Source organism: Chenopodium album, chromosome 21 (genome assembly GCF_948465745.1).
Source record: "Chenopodium album chromosome 21, dcCheAlbu1.1, whole genome shotgun sequence".
NCBI classification, from domain to species: Eukaryota; Viridiplantae; Streptophyta; class Magnoliopsida; order Caryophyllales; family Amaranthaceae; genus Chenopodium; species Chenopodium album.
Window position 1 is genome coordinate 30,755,201 of NC_137854.1, and position 14,761 is coordinate 30,769,961.

A 14,761-nucleotide genomic window follows, 5' to 3' on the forward strand; every position below is an offset into this window, starting at 1 on the left:
CAAAGTGAATAAATTGTTTAGAGAGCATGGGATGCGACGATTTATTCAACCAAGAGTGGCTTGGAGCCATTAGCAAAGCGTTGCTTACCTTAGGAGATTGAGTGTTAAGACAAGCCAAAGCATGCTTAACCACTCTTTGTTTCTTTGGATCTTGGAATCGACTTATTCTCACCAAAATTGGGGACAATCTTTAATGTGTGAATAAGACGTTTTAAATAAGTTTGATTATAATGCATGATTTCAATCTTATTTAAGTATAATGAATGGTTTTTCATTTTAAATTCTTTCAATTGTAGAATCATGTCTTCAACTAATAACTCGAACAACTTACGCTCAATTCTCGACAAGGAGAAATTGAGTGGGCCAAATTTTCTTGATTGGCAAAGGAATTTGCGAATTGTTCTCATGCAAGAGCAAAAGGAATATGTCCTTGATGAGGAAATGCCCGAGACTCCCAATGAGGAGGTAACTCAAGCTGCCCTAAATCGATGGCAAAGTGCCAATCGAGATGTCAAATGTATTATGCTGGCCACAATGTCTCCTGAGCTTCAAAAGACATTTTTTGAAAAGGAGATGGCTTTTGAGATCATTTCTGAATTGCAGAATATGTTCCAAGAGCAGGCCCGAACTGAAAGGTTTGAAACCCACAGGCAGATCCTTGAGAGCAAGCTCAAGAAAGGAGAGCCAGTCAGCCCACATGTACTCAAAATGATTGGATTGTTTGAAAACATGGGAAGGCTTGATGCGGGGTATTCAACCGAGATGGCAATTGACATCATTCTCCACTCGCTGCACAAAGGCTATGATCAGTTCAAGATGAACTATAATATGCACAGCATGGAGAAAACCCTCACCGAGCTTCATGGTATGTTGAAGCAAGCAGAGCAAACGCTCAAGGATGAGGGAAAGCATGATATGCTCATGATTAAAAAGGGCAAGCCGTTCAAATTTTCGGGCAAGAAGAAGAAAGGCTTTAAGGGGAAAGGTAAGAAGAAAACTTTTCCGCCTAAGTCTAAAGCTACCAAGGATAAGAAGGTAGCGTCTTCTAAATCTGATTCCGAATGTTTCTACTGTAAGAAGAAGGGACATTGGAAGAGAGATTGCCTCAAGTTCAAGGAGGATAAGAAGAACGGAACCGTTGCTTCTGAATCAGGTATATTCGTTATAGACTTTAACTTCACTAGCTTAACATCATGGGTATTAGATACCGGATGTGGCTCAAACCTTTGTTCCAATTCTCAGGGACTAAGGAACGCTAGAAGGCTAGAGAAGGGAGAGATTGAACTCCGGGTCGGCAATGGAGCCAGAATTGGTGCCGTATCCGTAGGAACTCTCAGTTTGTCTTTGCCCACCGGGCTAGTTTTGGAACTCGATAATGTTTATTATGTTCCCAACATTACCAAAAACATTATTTCAATTTCGGCGTTGGACGCCAAAGGTTTTGAATTTCGAGTAAAGGACAAAGAATGTTCATTTTATCTCGATAATGTTTTATATGGTATTGCACATTCTGAAAATGGTCTTTATGTGCTTTCATTAGACAAACAAGTTTATAATGTGAATAATGATACCAAAAGAGCTAAGACCATGGAGTCAAATCAGACTTACTTGTGGCATTGTCGTCTTGGCCACATTAACATCAAACGCATCAAGAAACTTCTACAAGAAGGTGTTCTTGACTCTTTCGATTTAGAATCGTTTGAGAATTGCGAAGGATGTCTATTAGGCAAGATGATTAAACAGCCATTCTCCAAGTTGGGAGAAAGGGCAAGTGACTTATTGGGTCTTATACATACCGATGTATGTGGACCAATGAGCTCAACCACAAGAAATGGACATCGATATTTCATCACTTTCACAGACGACTATAGTAGATATGGCTATGTCTACCTCATGTCGCACAAATCTGAATCATTTGAAAAGTTCAAAGAATTTCAGAGTGAAGTTGAAAATCAACTTGGCAAGAAAATCAAAGCCCTTCGATCGGATCGAGGTGGTGAATACTTGAGCCAAGAATTCGATGACCATCTGAAAGAAAAAGGTATACTTTCAGAATTGACACCTCCAGGAACTCCACAATGGAACGGAGTATCCGAAAGGAGAAATCGGACCTTGTTAGACATGGTACGATCAACAATGGGTCTTAGTGATCTTCCTATCTCTTTCTGGGGACACGCACTCCTAACTGCGGCACTAACACTGAACCGTGCTCCATCAAAAGCTGTAGAAAAGACTCCATATGAATTATGGACGAAGAAACCTCCTAGGTTATCTTTTCTAAAGATATGGGGATGCGAAGCATATGTCAAGAAATTGATCTCTGACAAACTTCACCCCAAATCTGACAAGGTTTACTTTGTGGGCTACCCAAAAGAAACCAAAGGGTATTACTTCTACAACAAATCGGAGAACAAAGTGTTTGTTGCTCGCGATGGTGTCTTTTTGGAGAAGGAGCACCTTTCCAAAATGACAAGTGGGAGGAAAATCGAACTCGACGAAGTTCGTGAGGATGAGCAACAAAATCATAATGACAGTCAAAGTGCTCAAACAGCATCTGTTGACGAAGGTCAAAATGATCAAAATGTGCAAAGTCGAACCGACAATGCAAATGCTCAATCCATTACCCTACGTAGGTCTCTGAGGCCGAGATCTCAACCTGATAGATATCTTGGTTTAGTACTAACCGAGAATCAGGACATCCTGATTATGGATGGAGATGAACCGGCAACCTACAAGCAAGCGATGGCAAGCACCGACTCTGCTAAATGGCAAGAGGCCATGAGATCTGAAATGGATTCCATGTTTGAAAATCAAGTCTGGGACTTGGTTGACTTACCCGAAGGTTATATACCGATCGGATGTAAGTGGATTTTCAAGTTGAAAACCGACAAAGATGGAAATGTATTCATTTACAAAGCTAGATTGGTGGCAAAAGGTTACAGACAAGTTCATGGTATTGATTACGATGAAACCTTTTCACCAGTTGCAATGCTTAAATCCGTTCGGATCCTCCTAGCAATTGCTGCATATTACGACTATGAAATATGGCAGATGGACGTTAAAACCGCCTTCCTTAATGGTTATTTGGAAGAAACTGTGTATATGACACAGCCTGAAGGTTTTGTCGACCAAAACAATGCTGGGAAAGTGTGTAAGCTTAAGAAGTCCATTTATGGATTAAAGCAAGCAAGCAGAAGTTGGAATCTGCGTTTCGATGAAGCCATCAGTAAGTTTGGTTTTATCAAGAATCCAGATGAATATTGTGTTTACAAGAAGGTCAGTGGGAGTAACATCGCCTTCCTAGTCTTATATGTCGATGACATATTGCTCATTGGAAACAGCATTCCGTTGTTAGAGTCTGTAAAGGCCTGGCTTGGAAAGTGCTTCTCAATGAAAGACTTGGGAGAGGCTCAGTACATACTAGGCATCAAGATCTATAGGGATAGATCGAAAAGGATGATTGGATTGAGTCAAAGTACTTATATTGATAAGGTACTTGCTCGATTTGGCATGGAGGAGGCCAAGAGAGGTCACCTGCCAATGTCACATGGCATAACCCTAAGCAAGAAGCAGTGTCCACAGACACCTGATGAGCGGGAAAGAATGAATCAGATTCCATATGCTTCGCTTATTGGATCTATCATGTATGCCATGATATGTACTAGGCCAGATGTGTCGTATGCCTTGAGTGCTACGAGCCGTTACCAATCAGACCCAGGAGAGGCGCATTGGACTGCGGCCAAAAATATCCTAAAGTACCTGAAAAGGAACAAGGATAAATTCCTGGTGTATGGTGGCACAAAGGATTTGGTTGTGGAAGGTTATACCGACGCAAGCTTCCAGACAGACAGAGACGATTTCAAATCGCAATCTGGATATGTGTTCTGTCTAAATGGAGGGGCGTTTAGTTGGAAGAGCGCAAAGCAGAGTACAACTGCAGATTCTACAACTGAAGCCGAATACTTGGCAGCTGCTGAAGCAGCTAAGGAGGCTGTTTGGATTCGTAAGTTCGTTGGCGAACTTGATGTTGTACCCTCTATAAAGGGTCCAATAGCCCTCTATTGTGACAACAATGGAGCTATTGCTCAGGCCAGAGAACCTAGAGAACATCAGAAGGTCAAACATGTCAAGCGGCGATTTCACATGATTCGAGAATGGAAATCAGAGGGTGAAATCAGAATTTGCAAAGTTGGAACGGATGACAATGTAGCCGATCCACTTACTAAACCTTTGCCTCAAGTGAAGCACAACAAGCACGTTGAGGCAATGGGAATCAAGCATGTTGGAGACTGGCTTTGATTTCCTTGTTTAGTGTTTCAGTTAATTTTGAGAAAAGTTAATGTAAGACACTAAAGAAAACCATTCATGTTTGGGAGTGATATAAAATTTCATGCAACATTTTATTACTCCATTATGCTATTTAATTGTGGTTTAGGATTAAATAATGAGTCCATTCGATTCTGAGAATATTCAAAATAGGGTATCAAGACCAGTCTTGGTAAGGAAACACCTATTAAGTGAACATTGAATATTATAATCGAAAATTATCCCTAATCAAGGTCATTTAAACGATGGACGATTAATGACCATTTGAGATTAGTGTGTAGTCTGATTTATAGCACCGTTTCATGTGCTACGAGGACATGATTGTCATAAATCATTTGCACAGGTATTGGTTTAGAACCATACTGGATCGACCTATGAGAATACTTTAAGAAATTTAAAATTTTGTCATAAGTATACTTCTCATTATGGCTATCGGAACCTATTTCCTCGACCATGAGTAGTGGGAGTTCTCTTGTTTGAGTACTTGTTCGCTTTGATGTTGTCAAACGTCTGCCGTAATAGGGGATTATAACGGCAACACTCGGGCGGCTAGGTCCTCTCAGTAAGAGGAGCTACATTACAAGACTGGGAATGTCCCCCTAGTAAAATAGGGAAGATGTCTTTGTTGTATACAAGGCCTCTCGTAGAGCGAGACTGTAAAATGCATGGCCGTGCTCGGATGGATTTTAGAAATCATCTGTTTATTGACAGTCGGACTCGGAATCGGGAAACACTTCTGGACGTAATAAGGATGACAAGATAAATCTTACCTTATAGTTCATGAAGAGACATTAAGCGACATAGGAAAGGGCTGTACACAAAATGAGCACTTGTCCGGAAGGACAAGTGGGAGATTGAAAGGAATGGTGTCCTTCGAACAAGTGTACTATTCCGTTAGCGGGTTCAGAATTATTAGAAAGCTAATATATTCAGTAAGGTCAAGTGATCGGAATGCCTGGGTGGAGGCCGCTTCCGATCAGTAATATTAATGGATAATTAATGTTACAGCTTAATCTTGACTGAACCCTTCGGGTCACACCCAAGCATTCAACAAACCGAATCGACGAATTAATTCGGAAGGAATTAATGAGTCAACCGAGTAATATTTATTTAGACGTCGGAAATTCGAGCTTAGAGCGTCGAAACCGAACGTCGGAAGTCGAGTCGAAAAATAGTGAAAGACGAGACGAGAAATAGTAATAAATCAACAAAAGACCAAAATGCCCCTAGCATCGGAATGCCCTAGCAAACCGAGTGCTAAGGGCATATGGCCTAGCATGGTGGCTAGCATGCGCACCAAGCCGAGGCTAGGCTGGCTGGTGCGTGCTAGCGCACCCATGCTAGCATGCTAGGCGCGCCAGCCCGCAACTGCTAGCAGCAGCACGGCTGGCTGCCTAGCGTTGCTAGCCAAGGCACAAGGCCAGCAGCAAGCCCGCACAAGCATGCGGGGCATGCTGGCCAGCAGCAGCAGCAGCCCGCATGCAAGTGCGGGGCTTGCTGGGCCTGCTGTGCGTAGGCTGCCACGGACAGCACCACATGGCAGCCCACCTTGGCTGCCTTGGTGCCCAAGGGTGGGTGCCATGTGGCTTGAGGTGCATGTGTGTGTGTTGAGTGTGTTGGCCGAATATGGGAGAGGGAGTGGGGAGCAAGTTTGGTCCCCCCCTTCTCCAAATGGTCCTCACCTAACCACTCACATGAGCTTGCCACTTGTTGATTTATTACTAGCTTGATTATTAATTTTATTTTAGCTTTAAAATAAAATGGAAAAATCAAAGTATCCCACATTGATGGGAGAGCAAATGATACTCCCATCATTTCCAATAAATACCCATGTATGGGCATTGGGAATGATGCTTGAGTAAGAGTTGAAAAAGGCATCACAATTAGTGAAAACCTTTGAACTCAATATTATTACTCGGGTTTTATTGGTCGGGTCTTGCTAACCCCAAGACATTGGACCTAGTCGGTTTTGTTGGTGCGGGTGGACTTCGTTGGAGGTCTCTGTGCGAGCGGGACTTGAAGCTTTCAAGTAAGAGCTCATTTGGAGCGAAGCACGCGTCAAAGGGAATTAGCTTAACTTAATCTTGTGATTAATTTAATTATATTCATGGTTTTATTTATTGCGAGTGCGTTCTTGGTTTTGGGTTTATTTCCGCGGTGAGTCGGACTCACCAAACCCCAACATAAACATCCCTAGCAAACCAAACATAGAAATCCCAAGCATCATCAATTGACAATGCTCTAAATTCACCATTATACATGCATTCAACTTCTTCCCTTGTTTGCTCATTCAAACCAAAATAACAAATCTCACAAGCCTCCCAAATAGTACAACAATTACAATAAAGAAATCCCTCTAGTCTATTAAAATATTCACAAAAGGGCTCATTGTCAAATTGAGGAAATGAGAGACATGCCATTTTTATAAAGCAAACAAAAAGAAATAAAAGAAAAGTATACACAAAGACCTAGACTCAAGCAATTAAAAACACTCAAACATAGACACCGTTCCCCGGCAACGGCGCCATTTTGACGTGGGGAAAACTATGTCGTTGAACTAATCCTCCCTACGGTCAAACAAATTTATAATCACTCAACTACCTAAATACAAGTATAGAGGTAAGTCAAGGGTCGAACCACTAGGAACGGTTATGTTCAAGTATTTCTAATTAACGCCTAAGCTAGGTCGAAGTCCAAGGTGAAAGGTAACGCTATTCTACTTTCTAAATCAAGAACCAAACGAATGAAACACTAGGGAATGGGGATCAACATGCATTCATGATAACCAAGCTAATTAGGGAGTCAAGCAATCCAAGCAATGCAAAGACAAATAGTAGGAGCAATTAGGGGCATTCAACTAATCATCCTCACACTCTCTAACATAGATTTCTCTAGTGCTAAACAATATGAAGAAACATAATCAAATACTCAACTAATTATGATCAAATCGATATCAAGTGGTCATGTCAATCAATTCAATCATGCAATCAATGCTAGCAATCATGGTTAGCTACTCCAATCAAACTTATGCAACATGCAAACCTCTATGAATCAATTTAATCACAACACAAGAACTACTCAAATTCCCAAATCAATCTCAATCCATCAATCACACATGTTTACCCAAACCCTAGCAAGTAAACTACTCAAGAAACATCATCATCAAATCTACTATCAACTATAGAGAACAAGAATTAACAAAATATCAAGAACAATTACTCTAATAAAACATCAAATAACAAAATCAAACCAAACAAACATCAAATTAAACAAAGCAATTAAATGAGATAAAGTTTAGAAATTCTCATTGATAATAGAGAAAATCTCAAACACAATTGTCACACTTGCATCTTCAATCTCTCAATCACCATTGAAATCTCTCACTTTCTCTCTCTAAAACTACTCCTAAAATAGCCTAAACTAGAGAGAGAAGCTCTCAACCTAAGAGAGAGAAAACTAAGCTAATTACAAATAGAATAAAAGTTGGATCTAAAAATCCCCAAAAATGGGTATTTAAACTAAGCTAAGAAAATAATAAAAGAAGGAAAAATAAAATAAATAAACTAAGAAAAGGAAAATAAAAATAAGAAAAGAAAAATAAGAAAAGAAAAGAAAATAAGAAAAGAGAAAATAAAAAAATAAAAGAAAAAGGAAAAGTAAAAATAAAATAAAATAAAAGATAAAAGAAAAAGAAAACAAAAACAAAAGAAATCAGCTTCATCAAATAATCGAAGCTGCTTGATCTCCATTGAAGCGCAACGCCACCATCATCGTCCATCAATCATCATCAACTCCAATCATCACCGCTCATCCTCATCATTTATCATCGGGCATCGATCAGGGCCGTTGGATTTTCATTATAGTCACGTGAGGAGCTTGAGATACGGTTCAAATTGAACCCACAAAGCCGCGCCCGCGGGTAGACCTCGGGACAACCGCGGCTACTTACTGCCTGATTTGTGACATCGAGCCCGCGTCCGCTACTCCCACACCCGCGTCCTCGGGGAATTTCAATTGAATTGGGGCTTGATTGAGTTCGATTGGGGTTGCTCGGTTTGGGAGTTGATGAAGAGTGGTGGTCGGAATTCGCTGCTGTGCGTGGTTGCGGGATGTGGAGATTGATGGTGGTTTCGGTGGCTGTTTGGGCTGAAATGGAGGAGCAGGGGAAATGAAAGATGCGTGACTGGTGGTGGTGATTGATGGTGGTTTCGGTGGCTGGTGGTTGTTGCGGGTTGCAGGGGAAAGTGGTGCGGCTGGAGCAGGGGAGCTGCGTGAGGAGGTGGTAATTGGTGGCTGATGTTGCGTGGCAGGTGAGGGGAGTTGCGTGAATTGGTGAGTGATGGTGGTTTTGGCAGGTGTTGGTGGTGTTATGAGCAGGGGAGCATTGTTGCTGTGAGTTGCGCGTGGCTGGGAGCAGGGGAGTGATGAGTGCTTGAGGTGTGGTGGAGGTTAAGGTGTGGGGTGGTGATGTTTAAGAGTGTAGCAGGGGTAGAGCAGCTGCCTCCATGTTCGGCTCGAATCATGTGACTCAAATATTGGACTTTGAACTCGAACACAATCCTACACAAACCAAGAAAACCGAGGAGAGGATAAGGACATAAAATAAAATAAAAATAAATAAAATAAAAATAAATAAAGTAAAATAAAATATAAAGGAAATAAAACTAAAACTACGAAATAAGGACTAAAATAAAGAAAAACACATAAAAACTAAACAAAACTCAAAATGAGTTATTAAAATGGAAAACCAAATAAAACTAAGAAAAATAAAGGAAAATAAAGAAAGAAAATAGAGAAAAAGAACCTAAATCTTATTCTTTTGAGCGCCATAAATGGCACGGATCAATTAGTTACCTTAATAATTTAGATTATAATAATTACTTAGGAGTAGAAATACTTGTTTCCCTGTGGATTCGACCCTACTTCCCTATCTGCATTAGTTAGAAGACTTAGGTAATACTTTTGATTAGGAGATACGACTTTACCCTGTCAAGTCTTTATAGCTTTACCTCACAGTCAGCACCCAAGTTGTTAGTGCTGTCTTAGCAAGGGAAGGTAAAAGTCAGTAGTTACCTGTTTACTATGTGAGTAAAACTCTCCTCAGTGCTGAAACCAGGTACTCGTCTCTTGAAAAATTGGTATTAGCACTGATTGTAGCTAGCAGAAAACTTCGCCACTATTTTGAAACTCACCCAATAGTGGTGTAAACTAACTATCCCATTAAGGCTGTTTTGCGCAGAACAGAGTTAACAGGTCGAATGAGAAACTGGAAAATCGAGCTTAGCGGATTTCGTATCGCATACGAACCAAGAACAGCTATCAAATCACAAGCGTTAGCTGACTTTGTGGCTGACTTCAGCCTAGATCTTAAGCAACAAGCAACCTTGGAATCTGAACAGATCAACCAGGTCTTCAACCCAGGTACCTAGATACTTTATGTTGATGGTTCATCTAATTTTCGAGGTGCAGGTCTTGGTGTAGTGCTGAGGTCGCCACAGGGGGCAATGATGGTACAAGCTATCTATTGTGATTTCAAAGCTACTAACAATGAAGCAGAATATGAAGCTCAGCTTGCAGGTATGAATCTCGCAAAGGACCTAGGCGTTACTAACCTGCAAGTATTCTGTGACTCTCTCCTGGTAGCAAGCTAAGCCAAATGAACGGTGAATTCACAGCCAAAGACTCCAAGATGGTTCTATACCTAGACTTTGCCTAATCCCTAGAAATCAAATTCTCGACCTTCACCATAAAGCAAATACCCAGAGACAAAAACACACAAGCAGACGCTCTAGCCAACCTAGGATCAACCTTAAAAAAATCCAAATTCTACTCCATCCCTTTGATCCACTTGTTAGCTCCCGCCGTTGCACAGCCAACCAACCACCTAAACCTAGCATTCATGAACCTATAAAACCACATCCAGACAACCCAGAAATATTCACCCCTATTCTAAGCCAACCTGTTAAGACCGAACCCGAAGAGCCCGACTTCATTGCACCTGTGACCAACCCAACCAGCTGGATGCAACCCATATCTGATTACCTGGAACATGACAAACTGCCAGAAAACAAATCAGAAGCAAGGGCACTCAGGTTTAAAGCCAGTAGATACACGATTATCCAAGGTGTCCTATTTAAAAAATCCACCAGGGATATCCTGCAACGCTGCATATAATAAGATGGCTACGAGCAGATCCTTAAAGATTTCCATGATGGAGAAGTGGAGCCCATTCTGCTGGAAGAACCTTAGCTAATAGGATACTCACCTATGGGTACTAGTGGCGAACTCTACGAGAGGACGCTCACAGTTATCTACGAAAATGTGATAGCTGTCAACGACACTCAGGTATTACCCATAAACCCTCTATGCCTCTGCATCCTACTTTAACATCTTGGCCTTTCATGAGATGGGGCATGGACATAGTAGGTAAATTACCTGCAGCCTCAGGTCAAAAGGTCTACATGTTGGCTCTAACAGATTATTTTCTAAGTGGATTGAAGTAAGTGCGTTCCAACAGGTCTGAGACAAAAAAGTTATCAACTTTATCTGGACTAACATAATTTGCAGGTTTGGAGTACCATCTGAAATAGTGTGTGACAACGGATCCCAATTCATAAGCGCCCCAACCAGGAACTTCTGCGACAAATGAAATATCACATTAGTCACTTCGACGCCCAGGTACCCTCAAGCAAACGGCAAGCTGAATCTAGCAACAAGGTCATCATTGGATCTTTAAAAAAGAAGCTGAAGGACAAGAAAGGCAAATGGGCAGAGGAGATGCCAAGGATCCTTTGGGGTAACAGGACCACACCGAGAACCGCCACGGGTCAAACACCTTTCTCATTAGTCTATGGATGCGAAGTTGTACTACCTACAGAGGTCACCACTCCAACAGCTAGATACAGCTTGATGACACCAGAGCGCAACAACGAAGAATTGTCACATGACCTAGATACCGTGGAAGAACGAAGAGACCTAGCTTACATAAGAATGGCCACCTATCAGCAAATGGTAGCTAGAAGTTCAACAAAAACATCAAAGCTAGGATGTTCAAAGTGGGATATTGGATTCTAAGGAAAGTTTTTCAAAATACCCAAGAGCTTAACGCAGGTAAGCTGGGGGCAACCTGGGAAGGCCCATACCAGATCGTAAAAGTCATAGGCAAAGGGGCCTACAGGTTAGCTACAATTAATGGTAAGTTGGTGCCAAGAAGCGGGAACACAGCACATCTGAAACTTTATCATTTCTAAAGTTTTATTCATGTAGTTTTTTTTTTTTTAAAAAAAAAAACGTACTTGTACATATTTCTTTTCTTAGTTCACCTCCGAAAAAGATCAGTACGAACTTAAGCATCAAAGGGCTGTTGGCGGCAGCACCAACAGCCAACTCTAACCTGTTGTTTTGCATAATCAAAGGAACATGAGCTGATAACCAGAGACAATCTGAAAAGCAGCAAGATGACACAAGAAGCAAGAGTAATTTCACAGTCCTTGTCTTTGTCCATTTAATTACTACAACTCGTACTGACTTAAGCATCGGAGGGCCGTTGGCATACTAACCCTTGTGATGCATGTACAGATTCAGATTACGCAATGAACAAAGTAACTACGGGCCTAAACGCCATACACCGCATATTCACAGAAACAAAAGCAAAGACAAAGCACATTCACAAGCCAAAGTAATCAAAGGAAAGCTAAGGTATCATATGAATACTCAAAGAAAACTAACATTCAATGTTCAACAGCAAAAATTCAAAGTCTAAACCTTCGCTTCCACAAGCAAAGTAAATCAAAGTCCAAAAAGAGCAAAAGATTATTCTGATAACGGACTTAGAAAACCTAGAAAGGAAAATACAACACAAATCAAGCATCAGGTATCTACTCATCCTCATCAACCCTCTTAGGTGGGGACTTAACCTGGTGACTTGGAGAAGATTCAGCAGTAGACTTTGTAGCCTCAGTTTCCACAGGGTCAGCTTCACCAGATACTAGATCCTTGAGGTACCCAACAGACAAGTAATCATCCACTAGTTGACGAAGCTTCTTCACACCTACATCTCCCTCAAACTTTTTCAGCAAGAAACTGTTAGCCATATAAGCCTTGATTTTCAGAGCAACCTCAGCCTCAACATTTTTGTTCTCATCCTCAAGGTCGACCAATGGTACAGATCACCTAACTCCTTGCCTTTGATTTCCAGCTCCCCATCCTTAGCTTTCAGAGCATCATCTTTCTTCTTCATCTCCTCTTCAAACTGCTTCTGCTTGTTCTCCAGCTACAAGTTAGCATCTTCCATCTTCTTGTTGGCTGCATCCACCTTCAGCTGCAGCTCCTTCCTAACCTTGTCAGACTCTAGCAACTTGCAGAACCAGCTTAGGAGACAAACCTGTGGAACCAGTTAATATAAAATATTAAATCAGCACAAAGTCATTAGAAATCAAGTTAAACAGAACCAGCTTAGGAGAAAAACCTGTAGAACCAGTAGAGCCCCATCAGCTAGAGCCAAAGAACCATCCAAATTTTCCAAACGCTTAGCTACTGCTGGAAACAAGAGCTTATGAGCATCTGGCCAGATTCTATTACTGGAACCTTTTCCAACCAGGAAATCAGGAGGGAAGCTGACATCATAAGTGTCTGGGATAATCACAGGCTCAAAAGGAGTAGTAGACCTGGTGCGGTGGGTCTTAACATTCTCTTTGTTAGATAGAGTCCTAGAAGGGCTGTCCTCAGTTGATGGACAGTAGTTTCAATAGAGCCACCTAGTGAGCTATCACCCCTCTTCCTCTTAACACGCTGAAGTGACCTTTCACGAGACATGATACCAGTCTTCCCCGATAAGATCAAACAAGTAACCACCCTCAGCACACCGCTCAAAGCCATACAGTAGATAAACCTAATTTAGTCAAGCCATACCTGAAGTCATAGTAACACTAGTACCAGCAGTAGAGGGGATAGACTGATCACCAGTAACCTTCTCAGGAACCTGATACAAATCCCTCACAACAGATTCTGAACCGTCCTCTGGTTTGATAAAATCCAAACGAAAATCTGCAAAAGAGACACAAATTCAAAGTACTTAGTTAATATACCTCACTCCGGAACCCATCACGCTTAAGACTGAGTATTTACCTTTATGCCAGCCACTCCTAATCCAACTTCCAGATTCTCCTAAAGAATCCTTCAATACGAAGAAAAACCTTGACTTCCATGACCTGTCCTGGGTCTTATATCCAAGGAAAGGAGGAGGATTGTATGAGGCTCTTCTGTATATTGTGACCCTGTCAAGATCTTTTTTCCTTAACTCATAACACTTCACAAAGTCAGTACCATTCACTTTGGTTTCCCACTTAGCAGTAGCCTCATTCACAAGTGTTATCAAATTCCAAACAGCAGGCATAAGCTGTCTTGGGCTTAGATTGAAAGTTTCTAGAATTTGTTTAGCCAAGTGAGAAAAGGGATTGGTAAATCCATGCTTAAAGGGGTACTCATAAAACACAATGTTTTCCTTGCTACAGAGCTGTGGCCTGTCATCTGGTCCAGGCACGATCAGCACAACAGATTCAGGGAACCCAGCCGTTGCTTTCAACTCTACCAAATCGGCCTCCGTAACCTTGCTAGCTTTGTCCTCATCAGCTTTCCCCATCTTACTTTGGTTCGCTCATAAGTTCCTATTCGTATGTCTATGGCATTTTGTCTTACCAACATGCTTAATTTTCACCATAATTGAAAACAATTTTCGCAAGAAAAATCAAAGAAAATAACGAAATTGAGAGGAAGGAAAATCAAATACTTACCAGGATAGAGAGAATTGACAAAGCTTGACTCCACTACAGCAAAATCCCAGCTCAAATTACGCTGCGTCCTCGTTGATTTTGTTTCCCCAATTTTCGCAAATTGAAAAACCCTAGATTTTCTGAGATTATCCTTATCGCAAAAGGAGAAGTAGTTGGAGATATCCTTATCTATCGATTTATACCACATTTATTGTATCTAACGGCTTGAATTTATCTTTTCAAGGGTATTTATCTTTTACAACAGATTTGAAATTATCTCTAGAATTGTGCTCCGTATTTTTATCTTTTTTAAAGCGAATTTTCTGAGCTTGCCTCATAGAAGTCACTAGAACATCTAAGAGATAAGCTGCGGGCAAACTATTGTGCTAGAATTTTTATCCTAAAATTCCTATGTTCTACAGGTAGCTAGGTTACAGGTTAGCGAAGTGCAGGTTGAAGACAGCTATGAAGCTAACAACCAAAAACCAAGCAAGCTATACATAGTTCCAAGGAATATTCCCAGGAATCTTCGACTAAAGTGGGATATAACTCCTATCCGTGGAAACAGGAACCACTTCCTGCAGCCTAGCCATTGAGGAAGATTAATTCAAACTTGGAAGCATTTGACCTGGAGACGTGGAGAAAAAATAGGAGCAGGCTTGGCC

General features: G+C 41.2%; 1 protein-coding gene across 1 annotated transcript; it reads left to right on the top strand.

Annotated features, from left to right (window-relative positions):
* Positions 1–10,971: 10,971 nt before the first annotated feature.
* Positions 10,972–11,400, top strand: LOC145600626 (uncharacterized). The gene has a single exon (XM_081656509.1). The coding sequence runs from the start codon at positions 10,972–10,974 to the stop codon at positions 11,398–11,400; it is 429 nt and encodes a 142-aa protein (XP_081512635.1).
* Positions 11,401–14,761: the final 3,361 nt, after the last annotated feature.

Excerpts from the sequence above, each read along its gene's own strand:
- LOC145600626 (XM_081656509.1), top strand. The coding sequence starts at position 10,972 with ATGAAATATCACATTAGTCACTTCGACGCCCAGGTACCCTCAAGCAAA.